This window comes from Panicum virgatum, chromosome 1K (genome assembly GCF_016808335.1).
Source record: "Panicum virgatum strain AP13 chromosome 1K, P.virgatum_v5, whole genome shotgun sequence".
Taxonomy (NCBI): domain Eukaryota; kingdom Viridiplantae; phylum Streptophyta; class Magnoliopsida; order Poales; family Poaceae; genus Panicum; species Panicum virgatum.
In genome coordinates this window covers 4486581-4500759 of record NC_053136.1, presented here as the reverse complement: position 1 = coordinate 4500759, position 14179 = coordinate 4486581, and the positions used below count along the sequence as shown (strand labels likewise).

The 14179-nt window shown below is 45.2% G+C and overlaps 1 protein-coding gene and 1 long non-coding RNA gene across 3 annotated transcripts; one reads left to right on the top strand and one right to left on the bottom strand.

Annotated features, from left to right (window-relative positions):
* Positions 1 to 215: 215 nt before the first annotated feature.
* Positions 216 to 3260, bottom strand: LOC120648081 (F-box/FBD/LRR-repeat protein At5g56420-like). The gene is made up of 4 exons (XM_039924847.1): positions 3056 to 3260; positions 1882 to 1994; positions 1077 to 1664; positions 216 to 727 (listed from the first exon to the last, which is right to left on the bottom strand). The coding sequence occupies exons 2-4, from the start codon at positions 1972 to 1974 to the stop codon at positions 602 to 604; spliced, it is 807 nt and encodes a 268-aa protein (XP_039780781.1). The 5' UTR covers positions 1975 to 1994; positions 3056 to 3260; the 3' UTR covers positions 216 to 601.
* Positions 3261 to 8851: 5591 nt separating this feature from the next.
* Positions 8852 to 14162, top strand: LOC120656271. 2 transcript variants are annotated; one of them, XR_005667871.1, is made up of 6 exons: positions 8852 to 9976; positions 10067 to 10204; positions 11016 to 11191; positions 12096 to 12131; positions 12550 to 13180; positions 13598 to 14162. It is a non-coding gene; the product is annotated as an uncharacterized LOC120656271 (long non-coding RNA). The 2 variants fall into 2 exon arrangements; XR_005667865.1 differs by lacking the exon at positions 10067 to 10204 and having other exon boundaries at positions 8853 to 9976; positions 13598 to 14161.
* Positions 14163 to 14179: the final 17 nt, after the last annotated feature.

Sequence of the window (14179 nt, the reverse complement as noted above, 5' to 3'; positions counted from 1 at the left end):
TGCTCTTTGTAGACATTTCGGAGTTAAAAAGAGATTTCGCTCAGTTAGGGTTTCTCAAATAAAGCGATTTGCTCATGTTTTTGAAACTCCAAGTTTGTGCAGCAACGCCAAATATGTTTCCAGTGGTTTGATAATACATTTGTCCTCGCAGACTGTCTTATTGGCAATCTTGATACGATAGAGTGCAAAATAATATAACATGGCAAAAATCACAAAGAAAGAAGAGTGGTTGTGTTCCATGGTATTAATTTAGAAAAAAACCATAATTACAAGTTGTCAGTAAGCGCAAAAAAGAGTCCAGCTCAATCGAAGTGAAGCTCATTCGTGAATCATCTTCCGCCAATGTGGTGATCCAAAATGGATCAAGCAGGTGGTATGGACTAACATTTTTTACATCCCTACGGCGAATTTTTACGACGCCAACAACACCTTGACGGTCTGCTTTGCGGAGGTATTTCTTGGCAACTCTATAGCCATCATAGAAACAAATCCCATCTTTCATAAACAGAGAATCATGGATACCAGCAACCGCAGGCTTTGGATCTATCTTCATCGCCTTGAGCATGGCAAAGTTTCTCAAAATATGGAGTGCCAACTCAAGCTAAGCTTTCGGACCATAAAACCCTGTAATGTTGACCAGATTCAAATGGGAGTGAGGGTATGAAGGAAGGCTCCTTAACTCACTGTCACGCTTATGATACCATCTAAGTTCGTGATCCATCAACATCTGTAGAAGTGATGAGTATAAGTTCTATACATGAGAGCACCACACAATTAATTGTTCTTTTTAAATTGCTGGTAGGTTCGTAACAATGGGTTTATATAATATTATAAGCAGCATAACTAGTTAACAAACGTGGTACCAGTTTTGTTAAAGATCAATAAGTTATTACTTTATTAATGGAGTGAAGTAGCTCATAAACATTAGAAAGATAAAGAGAAAAAAGAATAAACACCAATCAAACAAAACAGATAATGCACATAAACATTGGAAATCAATACAATTGTAATTAACTCAAACCTTCAGCTCTTCGCTTGTTAGAGACAGTGCCTCAAGATAACATAGAGTGCTAGGCAATTCTGTGAACATATATGCCGGGGCAGAACAATTTGATGACTTCATCGATATATTTCTCAATAAGTTCTTCATCAGTAATATTCACGTCTACAAGCTCAAGCTTTTTAAGGTTTAGAAAAAACTTAATGTTTGCTGGCTGTTTTAGAGAAATAGAACCAAGCTTCATGAATTGTAAGTGGGAACCATTAGTGGCATCAAAAAGCTGAAAAGGGAAGGTATATGGTTCCTTTCCATGACGCTGGACTAGAAAATCAAGAATCAGTTGCTTTGTCTTTGATGCAATAGCAAACTTCACCCATGTATCGATGTGCTCTGCGTGTTCATGGTGTAACGGTGAAAATTCAATTTCCAGTTTTTCAACCCCTACGCCGGAGTGTTGCCTTAAAATTGCATCGACCCTCTGAATAAAAACATATTCGCTGATGTGTGAAAGGGGAATCCCAGATCCCTTTTTATAAACTAGTGATTTAAAAGAAAACTCCAAGTTTGTGCGCCAACACCAAACATATTTCCAGTGGCTTGATAATATGCTTGTCTTTGCAGCCTGTCTTATTGGCAATCTTGATACCATAGAGTGCAAAATATCCTGTAACATAGAACCAAGGGTGTCATATTCTTTATTTACCATTCAGCAATTATGAAAAAGATGTTCTACAATGTAACATGGCAAAAAGCATATAGAAAGAAGAGTAGTTGTGTTCCATGGTGTTAATGTGTTATATGGTACATCATGCAGAGGTAGGAGAAGGGCAGCATGATGATATACACGATTATTACTTGAGTCGCAGCTTGACATTTCATACCATTGGTAGATCACTCAACTGAAGCCTTGGCCACTTATTTTTGTTGGCCAGCAGCCTCTGTTTCTCCTTTGAGCTTCTCTTTCTTTTTGACATACTACTATATTAACCGCTTTCTGTAAGGAAGGTTTGCATGGGCATTAGTAAAGACAAACAAATAGTATTCATCAAATTATTACCAGCTGGATCACCTATAATTACTGTTATACACATCGAATTTGTGTTGTACTGTTGTTCCATGGATTATTTGAAGCGAGCAATGGCAATAAAAAAAATTATAGAAATCTCAGTTGAGATGTATATTCTTCGACTCTCTTTTATGTTACTCAATTGTTGTAACACAAACCATAACATATTCAGTCCACTATGTATGCAAAAGTTTCTTCTGCTTTAATATTTTGCAAGGTGACTAAATAAGTCAAGCAAAAAACAGAGAGAATCGTAGCATCCTGTGGTGGAGCTGGTAAATTTTCAGGCCTAAGCGGCCTAGGGTCAACTTCCTAAATGTTTAAACCACCCAAACCAAGCCGCATAATGATATATCTTTCCTTATTGGGCCTGCACAGTAAGCATATATCAAGGCTGTCATTCTTAAACCTGGGTTTAGGCTTTGGAATGGCAAAAATATGGAGCGGCTTTCATTTCACGTTTCTAAATCAGCAAAGCATTTGAGGACAACAACCACAGCTTACACCTCCTCCTGTATTTGGGAAGCAAGGAAGCAAGAATAAAAGCCAGATCGGAGCGATGTCTCACACCCACCAACTCGATTAATATACCAAACATGCTATATTCATCCACAAGTGCACTCTATCTAAAATCAGGCATGCAATTTGCTGAAAAAAAACTGCAACATTAGCCGTCAAATTGGCCGAAAACAAAAGCAGGATGTAGCCTCTCGGTTCAGAACGTGATAATTTATGCATTGCCCAAAAACAGAGCACGACAGCCCTGCACCCTAGTACCGTAGTAATTTTACTGACATGGCACAACAGCTTGCCAAACGAACCCTACCTCAGCTGATTCAGTTTTTCGCCACGCGCCCATATAGGAGTATATTATTCAGTCACAAATTGGCATGGAACTGTCTGTCTGAAACCCGATTGGTGCATCTGTTCGATCCGAACATAGATGGTGGATCATCGGGGGATCGGGAATTGGAGAAATCAAAACTAACCTTCAATGCGCGTGCAGCCTCGGTTGGTGCTTGCCGCCGATGAGGGCTCCAGGCGCTGCCGCGCCGGCGCTCGCCCGCCGGACCGGCCTCTTGGGGCGACCAGGCGTCCCTGCGTGCTCTCCACCGGTGGGGGGACACCCAAGCTGACGGCGGCACGGTACGTTCGGGGGGAGTAGGGAGAGAGCGGCGAGACGAGGACGAATCCGGTCGGGCTTGCCGCCTGGGCGAGATCGATGATCTCTTTCCCCTCCAATATTTACTCTGTTATTTTTTTTTTACCTCGACAACAGAAAAAAAAAGTGAGTAGTCTATTTTAGAGAGACTCAGACGGTCACGTTTGTCTAATGTACGCATGTGTGCATGGTTTGATCAAGTCGACCGGACTTGGTTGTTCGGATCCAGGAATTAAACTTTAGGCCCTGTCGAGAATCTTATTATTTTGATATTATTAAATAACGTCTAATTATAAAACTAATTGTAAAATTCTGAGACTAGACTACGAGACAAATCTAATAAGGTATATTAATCTATAATTAGAGGATGGTTACTGTAGTGTCACTGTAGCAAATCATAAATTAATTAGGCTCATTAGATTGGTTTTGCGAATTAGCACTCATATGTCAAAAAAATATAAACATATTTTATTTAATACTTTCAAGTAGCAAAATTCTCTTTGATGTGAGCCCCTAGAAACAAACATGATCTTAATGGATTCATCTAACGAATTAGCCTCTATCTATGCAATTGGTTTTGTAATTAATCAATCATTAGTACGTGCCCGATCTCGACCTCCCCGATTCTGATCTGGTTTATCCTCTGTCGGATTTTGGGACCGGGGCTCCATGGCTGCGTGTTGCAGAGGCGACAGCGCCGGGCCTCACGACATGAGCCGTCGCTCTCCCGTTTGCTTGGCGTGCCTACGATGTTGCGGCTGTGCGGTGGCTCCCTCCACTCCACATTGGAGAGATAGTGACCATTCCGGCGTTGGCGCTTGCGCAGGCACTGGTGCTCGGTGGCACATGGTGTTATGGCAGCGTTTGGTGGTTGTCTGGTGGCAAAGGTTTTCTCAGGTGAAAGTCATAACCGGTCGATTTTGACTGGTCCTGGCGACGACGGTGCGATGTTGCATTGTGCTCCTTGTTGAAGGCGTTGCAGTGAGAATCGCAACCTCTAGTAACTTTTCCAGGTGGAGACCGAAGAACCGACTTGTTGGTTAGGGCGGCGGCGTCTTGGCATCGCTTTCCTCTAAGGTGTCGTTTTGGAGTTCTTGGAATGATGATACTAAATCTATTTAGAGCATCGGAGATGCAGGGGAGCACAGAAAGCGAATGATGATACTAAATCTATTTAGAGCATCGGAGATGCAGGGGAGCACAGAAAGCAGCTAGTAGAGTGTTCATAACCCCTAAAGTTTCTAAGAAAATAGTAGGGGCGAGGGACTAGTTGCAGCACAAGGCTGAATGCAAAGTTGAAGTAAGACAGTAGAAGAAGTTTGAAGCTAGTCTTTCTAGCTTTCTTTCTTAGTCTCTTTCTTTCTTGTTTTTATGGTGTGAAGTCTAATTGCTTATCTATCTTCTGGCTATATGGTCAAATTTATTTCATTGTGGTGGTAAACATTCACATGTGAATGTTCAAAATCGAATAATTTTCTTAATCTAAAAAAATATCAAACATAACCGGAACTAAAGTTTAGTCGGACAAGCCAAACGGATCGGCCAACAAATATGTGCTGCATTGTTAAAGGCCCACGTGCAAGAATTGGGATGGGGACGTGCCATTGCAGGTCAGGCTCGACTCGACGGACAGGCAGCGTCAGTCGTCCTCCGCCCATGGCGGCGAAGGTGAGAGCCGGGAGGCGCTGAGCACCGGAGTCGGAGCAGGTGGGCAGGCGTGAGCGGCGTCGTGTTGGGGGAATGGCCCGACTCATATCGTAAATGAGCCTCATGTGACGGCCCAAGGGCCTATTTGTAAATATTGTATTCGTCAAGGGGCCGGGGGCAAATTGTCACCTCCTCTTCTTTTATATATATAGCTGACCCAAGGGGTCAAAGGGGGATTCTCTCTCTGGAGCTATTGGCACTTGCTCCTTCTACTGCTTGGTGGACTTTCACTTCGCCGTGGCTTCGGCTCCAGCTAGAACGGCTTCGGCTGAGCCTCTTCGCTGTGGCTTCGGCTCCGGCCAGAACGGCTTCGGCTCAGCCTCTTCGCCCTGGCTTCGGCTCTTCGGCTTCGGCTCCAGCCAGAACGACTTCGGCTCAGCCTCTTCGGCGTGGCTTCGGCTCTGGCCAGAACGGCTTCGGCTCAGCCTCTTCGCCGTAGCTTCGGCTCTTCGTCTTCGGCTCCGCCGTCAACCTCGGCTTCGGCTCCAGCTTCAACCTGATGGGCTTCGGCTCGGCTTCGACGCCAGCTTTGGCTTGGCTTTGCCGTCAACTTCGGTTTCGGCTCCAGCATCGGCCTGATGGGCTTTGGCTCGGCTTCGACACCAGTTTTGGCTTGGCTTCGCCGTCAACTTTGGACTTCGGCTCCCCTCACTTGGCTTAGGCTCGGCTTCTGTCCGACGGATTGATTATTATGTTGTTGGATTGATTAAAATATTCAATTCATGAAGTGATGATGTAAATAGCTTCGAGTTCAAATGCTTTGGCTAATCGTTTTATTTCCCAAAACTATACGCTAATGCTTCGGTTTCAACTACCAAAGCAACATCTTTTTAGTGACGTGCAGATTTCAGATTTTGCTGGAAGACACCGAACGGGTCCAGCGACCGGTGTGACATCAGTTCGGCCCTCGTGTTCCCTTCGGAGCCAACGCGAAGGCGGGCTGGGCTTCGGAACCTGGAGTGTTACAAGTTTCGAGCCGCAGCGAAGGCGTCGCCTCCGGCTCAGCGCGCCGCGCTACCAGGCTTCGGGCTTCGGCCCAGCGTCGCGCGAGGCTTCTGGCCGCAGCGAAGGCGTTGCCTCCGGCTCAGCGCGCCGCGCTACCAGGCTTCGGGCTTCGGCCCCGAGCGAAGAGAGCAACCTCCGGCCCAGCGTCGTGCGCCCGGTCTCGGGCCACAGCGAAGGCGACGCGAACTCCACCTTCGCATGTAACGTGCTAACCAACTAAGCACTTCATGTTTTTGTTACACGCTGCTTTATACAGCTTCATAAAGCAACGACTTGCTTATGAAATTTATCTCTTACGGTGTTCACCCTTCGGTCCAAGCCGAAGCTTTCTTCCATTATTAAAATTCTTTTATTGCACAAATGAGCCAAGCACTTTAACTCATTTCATTCTCACCTTTGTGACCTTCGGTTCTCTTCGAAGCTTCCACAATTGGATTTCGACGTTACTTGCTTTTATTTACCAATATATGTGCTCATGTCTAATAAAAACTGCCGAAGCTAACAGTCAAGAAAATTGCATCTCTTTCGGTCAATCATTATTGGACTTCGGAATTGGCTTCTTCATATTAAAATTCTTTGGAGAATGGGCATATTTAATATCTTTCTACACACGACTGAAGAATTAATTTCTTATACATATATGGATCTGTCTAACTCTCTTGATGGGTACCGAAGAGACTATTGCTATCTTTCGGTTCACAGCGCTGAACCTACCCCTCCGGTTTAAAGAGGTGTTGTCATCAGTGGAGGGGCTTAAATGCCGATAATAAGTTTTCGCAGACTCTTCACCGAGAATACTACCTTCGGGTTATTGTTTTTTCAACCCCTGAGAAAATAAAATTCTATATGAAGCTTCGACTATCTATGTTGTATGCAAGATCCCTCTTCGGGTTATTGGTTTTCACCCCGAAGAGAAATATATATGGCGCTTCGGGTATTCGAATACAAGATTCTTCTTCGGGCTATTGGTTTTCACCCCGAAGAGAATTATATAAGGGGGGCTTCAGTTATCCGAACTTTATGTAAGATTCTCCTTCGAGCTATCGGTTTTCACCCCGAAGCAAGCTAAGTTATATGTGGAATGGCTATGCCGAGTCAGAGGTTCACTTGGCCTTCGGTACTCCTTAATTGCAGTCAACTAATGGGATTTCTATCAGATAACAGTGGTACGCACCTGAAGGTTAGGTCTTGATTATTAGGCCAACCATTCACTCTTTACTTATTGCAATAGCATCTTATTTATCTCATACTGCAATCTTTGCATCACATAGCATTGCATTACACTGCAGCAGGGAGCCAAAGATGCTCACGCTGAAATGAAAAGTCCTTCGGCGCGAAATGTTGAGGGCAAGGAAAGTCCTGTCATGCGAAAAGCTGAAGGCAGAGAAGTCCTTCGGCGCGAAATGCCGAGAGCGAGGAAAGTCCTGTTGTGCGAAAAGCCGAAGGCAGAGAAGTCCTTTCGCACAAAATGCCGAGAGCGAGGAAAGTCCTGTCGTGCGAAAAGCCGAAGGCAGAGAAGTCCTTCGGCGCGAAATGCCGAGTGCAAGAAAAGTCTTATTGTGCGAAAAGCTGTAGGCAGAGAAGTTCTTTGGTACAAAACACCGAGGGCATTGTAATAAATATAAAACGATATGACATGTTTTTGCAGGTCATTTAAGAGTTAGTTTCGGACCAGAAAAATTCCATCTACAGTCCCATATCTATTGTCAAATATAAATAAAGCCTTCAAAAAAAGTATTTCGCAAAAACATGTATGCACCGAAGCTCTATCCCTTTTCGTCGAGCGAAGAGGAGAGTCATTGGTGTGTAACAAGCGAAGACGCTTGAAAGAAGTAAGCACAAGTCGCATGTCCTGAATGGGTCCCGCTCCTCTTAGCTTCACTTCCAGTACATTAAAGTCATTCACTGCGCAAAGCCGAAGGCAGGGAGGCCCTGTTGCGTGAAACTAAGAGGCTTAAGCATCTTCGTCCAAAATGGGCTTCATCACTTCTATGCTGCCTCCACCACGAACCCCGGGCAAGAGGGGCTATAGTGGGGCCAGGGGTCTAGAACCCCTGATGAACAAGTCTCGCCCGGTGCTCGTCATTTCGGCTTCAACCACGACTTTGGCTTCGCTCTCGTTGACAGAGTTCGGTTTGAGGGGCTCGCCGTCTATCTTCGGTGACCACGACTTCGGCTTCGCCCTCGACGACAGAGTTCGGCTCGAGGGGCTCGCCTTCTACTTCGGCGACCATGACTTCGGCTTCGCTCTCGTCGACATAGTTCGGCTAGAGGGGCTCGCCGTTTGGCTTCGGCGACCACGACTTCGGCTTCCCCCTCGTTGACAGAGTTTGGCTAGAAGGGCTCGTCGTTTGCCTTCGGCGACCACGACTTCGGCTTCGCCCTCGTCGACAGAGTTCGGTCAAAGGGGCTCGCCGTTTGTCTTCGGCGATCACGACTTTGGCTTCACCCTCGTCGATAGAGTTCGGCTCGAGGGGCTCGCTTTCGACTTCGGCGGGGACTACTTCGGCTTCGCCCTCGTCGATACAGTTTGACTTGAGGGGCTCGCCTTCTACTTCGGCAACGACTTCGGCCTTCGCCCGCGTCGACAGAGCTCGACCCAAGGGGCTCGCCTTCGACTTTCGTGATGGCGACTCCGACTTTTGCCCTTGTCGACACAATTCAACTGGGCTTATCTTTCTACTTCGGCGACGACGAAGAGTAATCCAACGATGCGACGAGACTCATCCGGCGCGAAGGGTGAGAGCGCCCAGAAACCAAGGCTCTGAAGCCATAGATGGATCTGGGCCACTCCTTGTATATTCAGCTACTATGTTTTGTTGTACCAATCAAACCAAAGTAGCTGAGGGGCTACTGTTGGGGAATAGCCCGACTCAAGGTGATGACCACGCCGGTTGCAGCGTGCCATGGGAGACCAGCGCCCGCGGTGGCGCTCACCTCCCTCCCCTCCGTCACCGCGTCCTCCACATCCTCTCCTCGCCATCCAGCTCCACGCTACCGCCCCCGAGGGCTCGCTGCCGCCGCCGCCGTAGCAAGCCGAGCCGACGACAGCACTGTAGCTGTCTTCGAGGGCTGCGGTCTCCGGTACCGACGCGGATGATCTGCTCGGCACTGCAGCACGCCTCCCCCACCTCTACTCATCCACTTCCTAGTGTATGGCGAAGGTGAAGGCGGCGGCCGCCGTGGCGTTGCTGGCGAAGGCAGGCGCGGGTTCCTAGGGCCCGCGGCGGCGGGCTTCATGGCGGGGGAGCGCCTGCGCGGGCGGCGACATCGCTGACGCTGCTATCAAGGCCGCCATACGGATGCTGTGAAGGCGGCAGCAGGTTGGCAGTTTGCGGAGCCTGCACCCAGGTCGATGCGGCGGCGCAGACGACCCGATGCAGTCAGATCCACTGTCGTTCCCCGCCGTCCGGGCCGTGGGTGAGCCTCGCCGCCCCACCACCTTCCTCGCACGCTCTCCCGCCCTGCCTGCCACTTGCCTCCCTCGCCGCCGCCGGCCCGACGCGACCGAGCTGTGGACGCACGTCGTGGTTGTCGTCGACCTGCTGTTCCCCACCGTCCGAGCCATGGGTCAGGCTCGCCGCACCACCGCCTTCCTCGCGCACGCGGGCCCTACCCCCGCTTGCCTCCCTCGCTGCCGCCGGCCCGACGCAGCTGAGCCGTGGCCGCGCGTTGTGGTTGCCGTCGTCCTCGATGGAGCAGCAGCAGTAGCCGGGCCTCCGCCCCTCGCGCTCGCTGGACCTTGCCCCCGGTGCGGACCTCCGCATCAGCGGGAGGACGGAAGGGGAGGTCGACGATCTCTATCGCAGCCGGCCCGAGGAGTTCGCCATCCCCGTCACCGCCTGGGAGGCGGTGCAAGTCGCGCTCTAACTCGGACCTCCTCCCCCGGATGATGATACGTCCAATGCAACCACAGAGGCCATGTTCATCATCTACAGATTATGTTCTTCTCTTTCTCCCTCCAGTGAACAACGCAAAGCTCTGGATCAAAGAGACCCCCTGCTACCTCAACCCCATTCATGACGACCTCTTCCAGGTACGCATCTGTAGTGCCAATCCTTTTCCCTTTTCACTTCTAATTTTGTTGAATCCTATCAGATGCGTTGCATCTCTTTCTCCTCTACAGGTCAATTACAAATCTTAGATCTGCTAATTTCAAGCAGAAATCTAGATTGGCTAATTTCTCTTCGCTATGATCATACATAGAAGCGTTTACCTCTAAGATTATTGAGCTTTGCACCATACTAATCTATCAATTGATCAGGTAATAACATAAATTCGTACATTATTTTTTCCCATAAGTGCACAGAACAGGAGACATTCAAAGGGAATACAAATGGTATTTCGTTTTGGATTAATTGAACTCCCAGTTTTGTTTAAGGCATTTGGATTTATGGTTACTTTCCAAATGAAAATGAAAAGGGTTGAAACAGAGTACATTGGGTATTTAAACAACAATGATTTCGAGGACATTTCTTCCACTGGGAGGTAAAAACTAAAACTGTTGCATCAAATACAAAACAAAGTTGACTAATACTCTGAACTAATATTTTTTACATTAATTGTTTAGTGGTATGGTGAAAAGGAAATATTATGGTTCAAATAAGCACTTCCATAGGTTTTGATAGGCCTTTCTGTGCTGTTGCATTTTCAGTAAAATATATGATTTAGAAACAAAAGTATTAGCATTGCACCTACATGTTCAATCGGAAGAATTCTTTTGTAGATACGATGTTCTGCTGATTTGGTTATATTTATTCTATCTAAACAACAATGATTTTGAGGACATTTTTTCCTCCGGGAGGGAAAAAATTGAAACTGTTGCATCAAATACAAAACAAAGTTTACTAATGCTCTGAACTAATACTTTTTTACATTAATTGTTTACTGGAATGGTGAAAAGGAAATATTATGGTTCAAATAAGCACTTCCATATGTTTCGATAGACCTTTCTTTGGTGTTGCATTTTCAGTAAAATATGTGATTTAGAAACAAAAGTATTCATGTGCTTAGAGAGTAATCAATTTAGAACATGGTCCTTCAACGTATCTCTTGTGATAAGCTACAAGTTGCAGTATTGCAGTATCACCCTTGGCTATCATTTCTGCTGCTATAGGCCAGCAAGGACAAGCAGGGAGCAAGCATTGATACAGATTCTTAGGTTCTAAGTTTGGAGCAAACTGTTTATCCATGTGGTTTTATGCTATATCCTTTGATCAAAATTAACTTCACAGCAACAAGAAAAAGCCATGTAAGTGAACCTCTACTGCATTCTTAGATGGATCATTTTTTGCCTCATCTATATAATGATTGATGTGTAATTATTGACTAATTTGGTTAAATAAATGGACTAATGATTTAAGTGTTGTCTAGAATATTTTGCAAAGTAGTTTTGCACATGTTAATTTGCCATCTAAATTCCAGCATCAACCTTTCCACCAGCCAAATACATAGCCCCCCAAAACAAATACTGTTATGTTCGATTATAGTTACTGTGGTTCACATTCTATTGATGTCCCCAATTACTGCTGCTATCCAGTTACTATGGTTCAGCTCCAACCCATGCCTTCCGTTTTTTCTTGCTAGAATCAGAACACCTTTTTTTTTTTGCCAATATGGGTGCAGCAGTATGCTTGAATCTCTTACAACTAACTGCTTGCTCCAAATCCAGAAACCGAACATATGGATGCTCCAAATGCCTCATATACTGATATGCACTTAAATTTAAAAATAGTAACTACATTTCATCCAAAGAATTCAAGTGACTTATATGTGGATAATACCCAGCTAAAGATTTCGCAAAAAAAGCTTCCATGTACAATGGCAGCTTTTTTTTCTTCTACCGATACTACATATGAATCAGCAGCAACCTTTATTCAACCTAAATTGACCAATGCAAACTAATTGATAATGCCAAATAAAATTGGAAGGAATTGTACGCGCGCTGGACAATGACATCCTTGCAACTGTCACTGTGCCAAATAGAATTCAGACTGTTATTTAATTACTTTTTATTTGAGAAATTTCCATGTGTTCCTGTTTGTGTGTTCAATTTACTTAAATCCTTGATGAACAATATAGTTGTCTGCAGAGTAAAATTAGTGTGCATATTTACTCGAGCTCATAGACTAATCACCTTGGCACTGATGTTTCAGGGAAAAAATGATTCCAGCTAAAAGCTCTGCATTTTGGTAAGCTTCTCTTCCTTCTTGCTTTTATTTATCCATGATATCTGCTAACAATGTTAGCCGCTCTTGATTACTTTTTATTCTGAGAAATTTTCATATTAGTGTGTGCTATTGCGTATAAGTTCAGTTTAGTATACCATCTAATCTGAACATATAATGACTAGTTTTGTCTTATTTAAATTTGAGAAGCACGAATGTTAAGAAGTTAGATAATTGTCTACTCGAATATTACAATCTTCGAATGACAAATCAGCATGACCGACAGACTTTCATTTTTGTCGTTTGTATTCTAAAACCATGCAACTTCTTAGAGCACTAAGATAGAGATGAAAACACGTAAACATCATCTACACCTGTCTGCGCACCCTAGAAAGTGAAACCGATTGATCACTGATTGGAGTTAAATTTCGGTGAACTGCAGATCAGGAACAACGCAAGCATCCCAGGGGCTTCACAGTCAGAATAATCTGCGCCAAAAACATGCTAAGCGATAGCACCTCTGTACTGACATATAACCATGCATTCTACATGGGCTATAGTTGTGCTGCACCATATAGCTATTAGCATTTCCAACTGTGATATTTATGTTAAGTTTATACATGTTAAGATTAGCCTACATTAGAAAAAGGAAGCCTAGGAAAACAAGACCATAGCAAAACCATGCCAATGCTTAGAGCACTAAGCTAAATTGGAAAAAGATTGCCATCATCTGCTCCTACCTTTGATACCTTGCAATTGACATCAAGTTGTCACTAATTCGAATTAAATTGCAATGATTGCAGGAGTAGGACAACCATTCCAAAGACTTTACATTCAGCACTGCCTGTGCCGGAAGATATAATAGGCAGTACTAAGATATAGCTAGTTGTGTATTGCACGTAGAAAAATAACTGTACTATTACATATGCCTACTAATATATAGACATATCACGCTAATGCTACATTTATATATATTAATGTCGTCCTACCTTAATCTAATGATTGCTAGGTGCGCCAAGGCACGCGCAAAGTACTTGTCTAGCAGTGGGATTCGACGCGATCGCTGCGGAAAGGTGAACCCCATTTTTTTTTTGAACAAAAAGGTGAACCCGAATCGAGGCCTTGTTTAGTTGTAAAATTTAAAATTCCAAAACTATAGAATTTTACATGCATGGAGTATTAAATCTAAACAAAATAAAAAAACTTATTTCATACTTTGTTTGTAAATTACGAGAGGAATCTAATGAGCCTAATTAGGCCATGATTAGACACTAAATTGCTACAGTAATTATACACTAATGGCAGATTAATTAGGCTCATTAGATTCATCTCGTAGTTTACAGACTAGTTCTGTAATTAGTTTTGTAATTAGTCTATGTTTAATACTACAAATGTGCAAAGACATCGTTTCAAAAAATTTACAATGGGCAACTAAGCAAGACCCGCATGCTTGTTCTTCGCGATCACTGATCACTGGCTCACTGCAGCAGCTCTCCCATCAGCCATCAGCAGACGGAGAGGGGAGGAAAGGATCCCAACAAGTTCCCAACCCAAAGAGGAGCAGGGATGAAAGCGGGAACGGAAGAATTCCGTACCGACTGACACAGTATACTGACCGTATTTCGTTTTTGCAAAAAAAAATAGGAACAGGAAACAGGAAAAAAAAACAGGAACGGGAACAGGAATGAAATCAGGAAGAGGGAATTTCCGACTGTATTCGCTGATCCTGTATATACACAGGAAAATTCCCACGGTATTTTCTAAATTTGTACATACCAAATTTAGTATTCAGCCCACAGCCCATTGCCCGATCGGCCACCCTCCCACCCCGCGCGTCCAGCGGCCCACGGTGCATGCATTGCCGCCTGCTGGATGGTGCAGGCCTACGATACTGGGCCTGCTGGCGTGCAGTAAGGTGCTGGTGCTGGGCTGCTGGCGTGCTGCTGTGCGCCTGTGCCTGTGCAGCGCGTTGTGTGTGTGCGCCCTGTGCAGCCCGAAGGCGTGCCGCGTGCGCTGTACCTGTGTGCCTATGTTTAGTTGTAGTTGTTTCGTCTAGCTTAATGTATCAAGTG

Bases quoted from the DNA above. Each gene is read 5' to 3' on its own strand.
- LOC120648081 (XM_039924847.1), bottom strand. From the start codon at position 1,974: ATGTCAAAAAGAAAGAGAAGCTCAAAGGAGAAACAGAGGCTGCTGGCC. The intron at 1,665-1,881 runs GTATGAAATGTC...TCTATGTTACAG, and splicing joins AGTTGAGTGATCTACCAATG to GATATTTTGCACTCTATGGT. The intron at 728-1,076 runs GCCTAGCACTCT...TCACTTCTACAG, and splicing joins GCATATATGTTCACAGAATT to ATGTTGATGGATCACGAACT.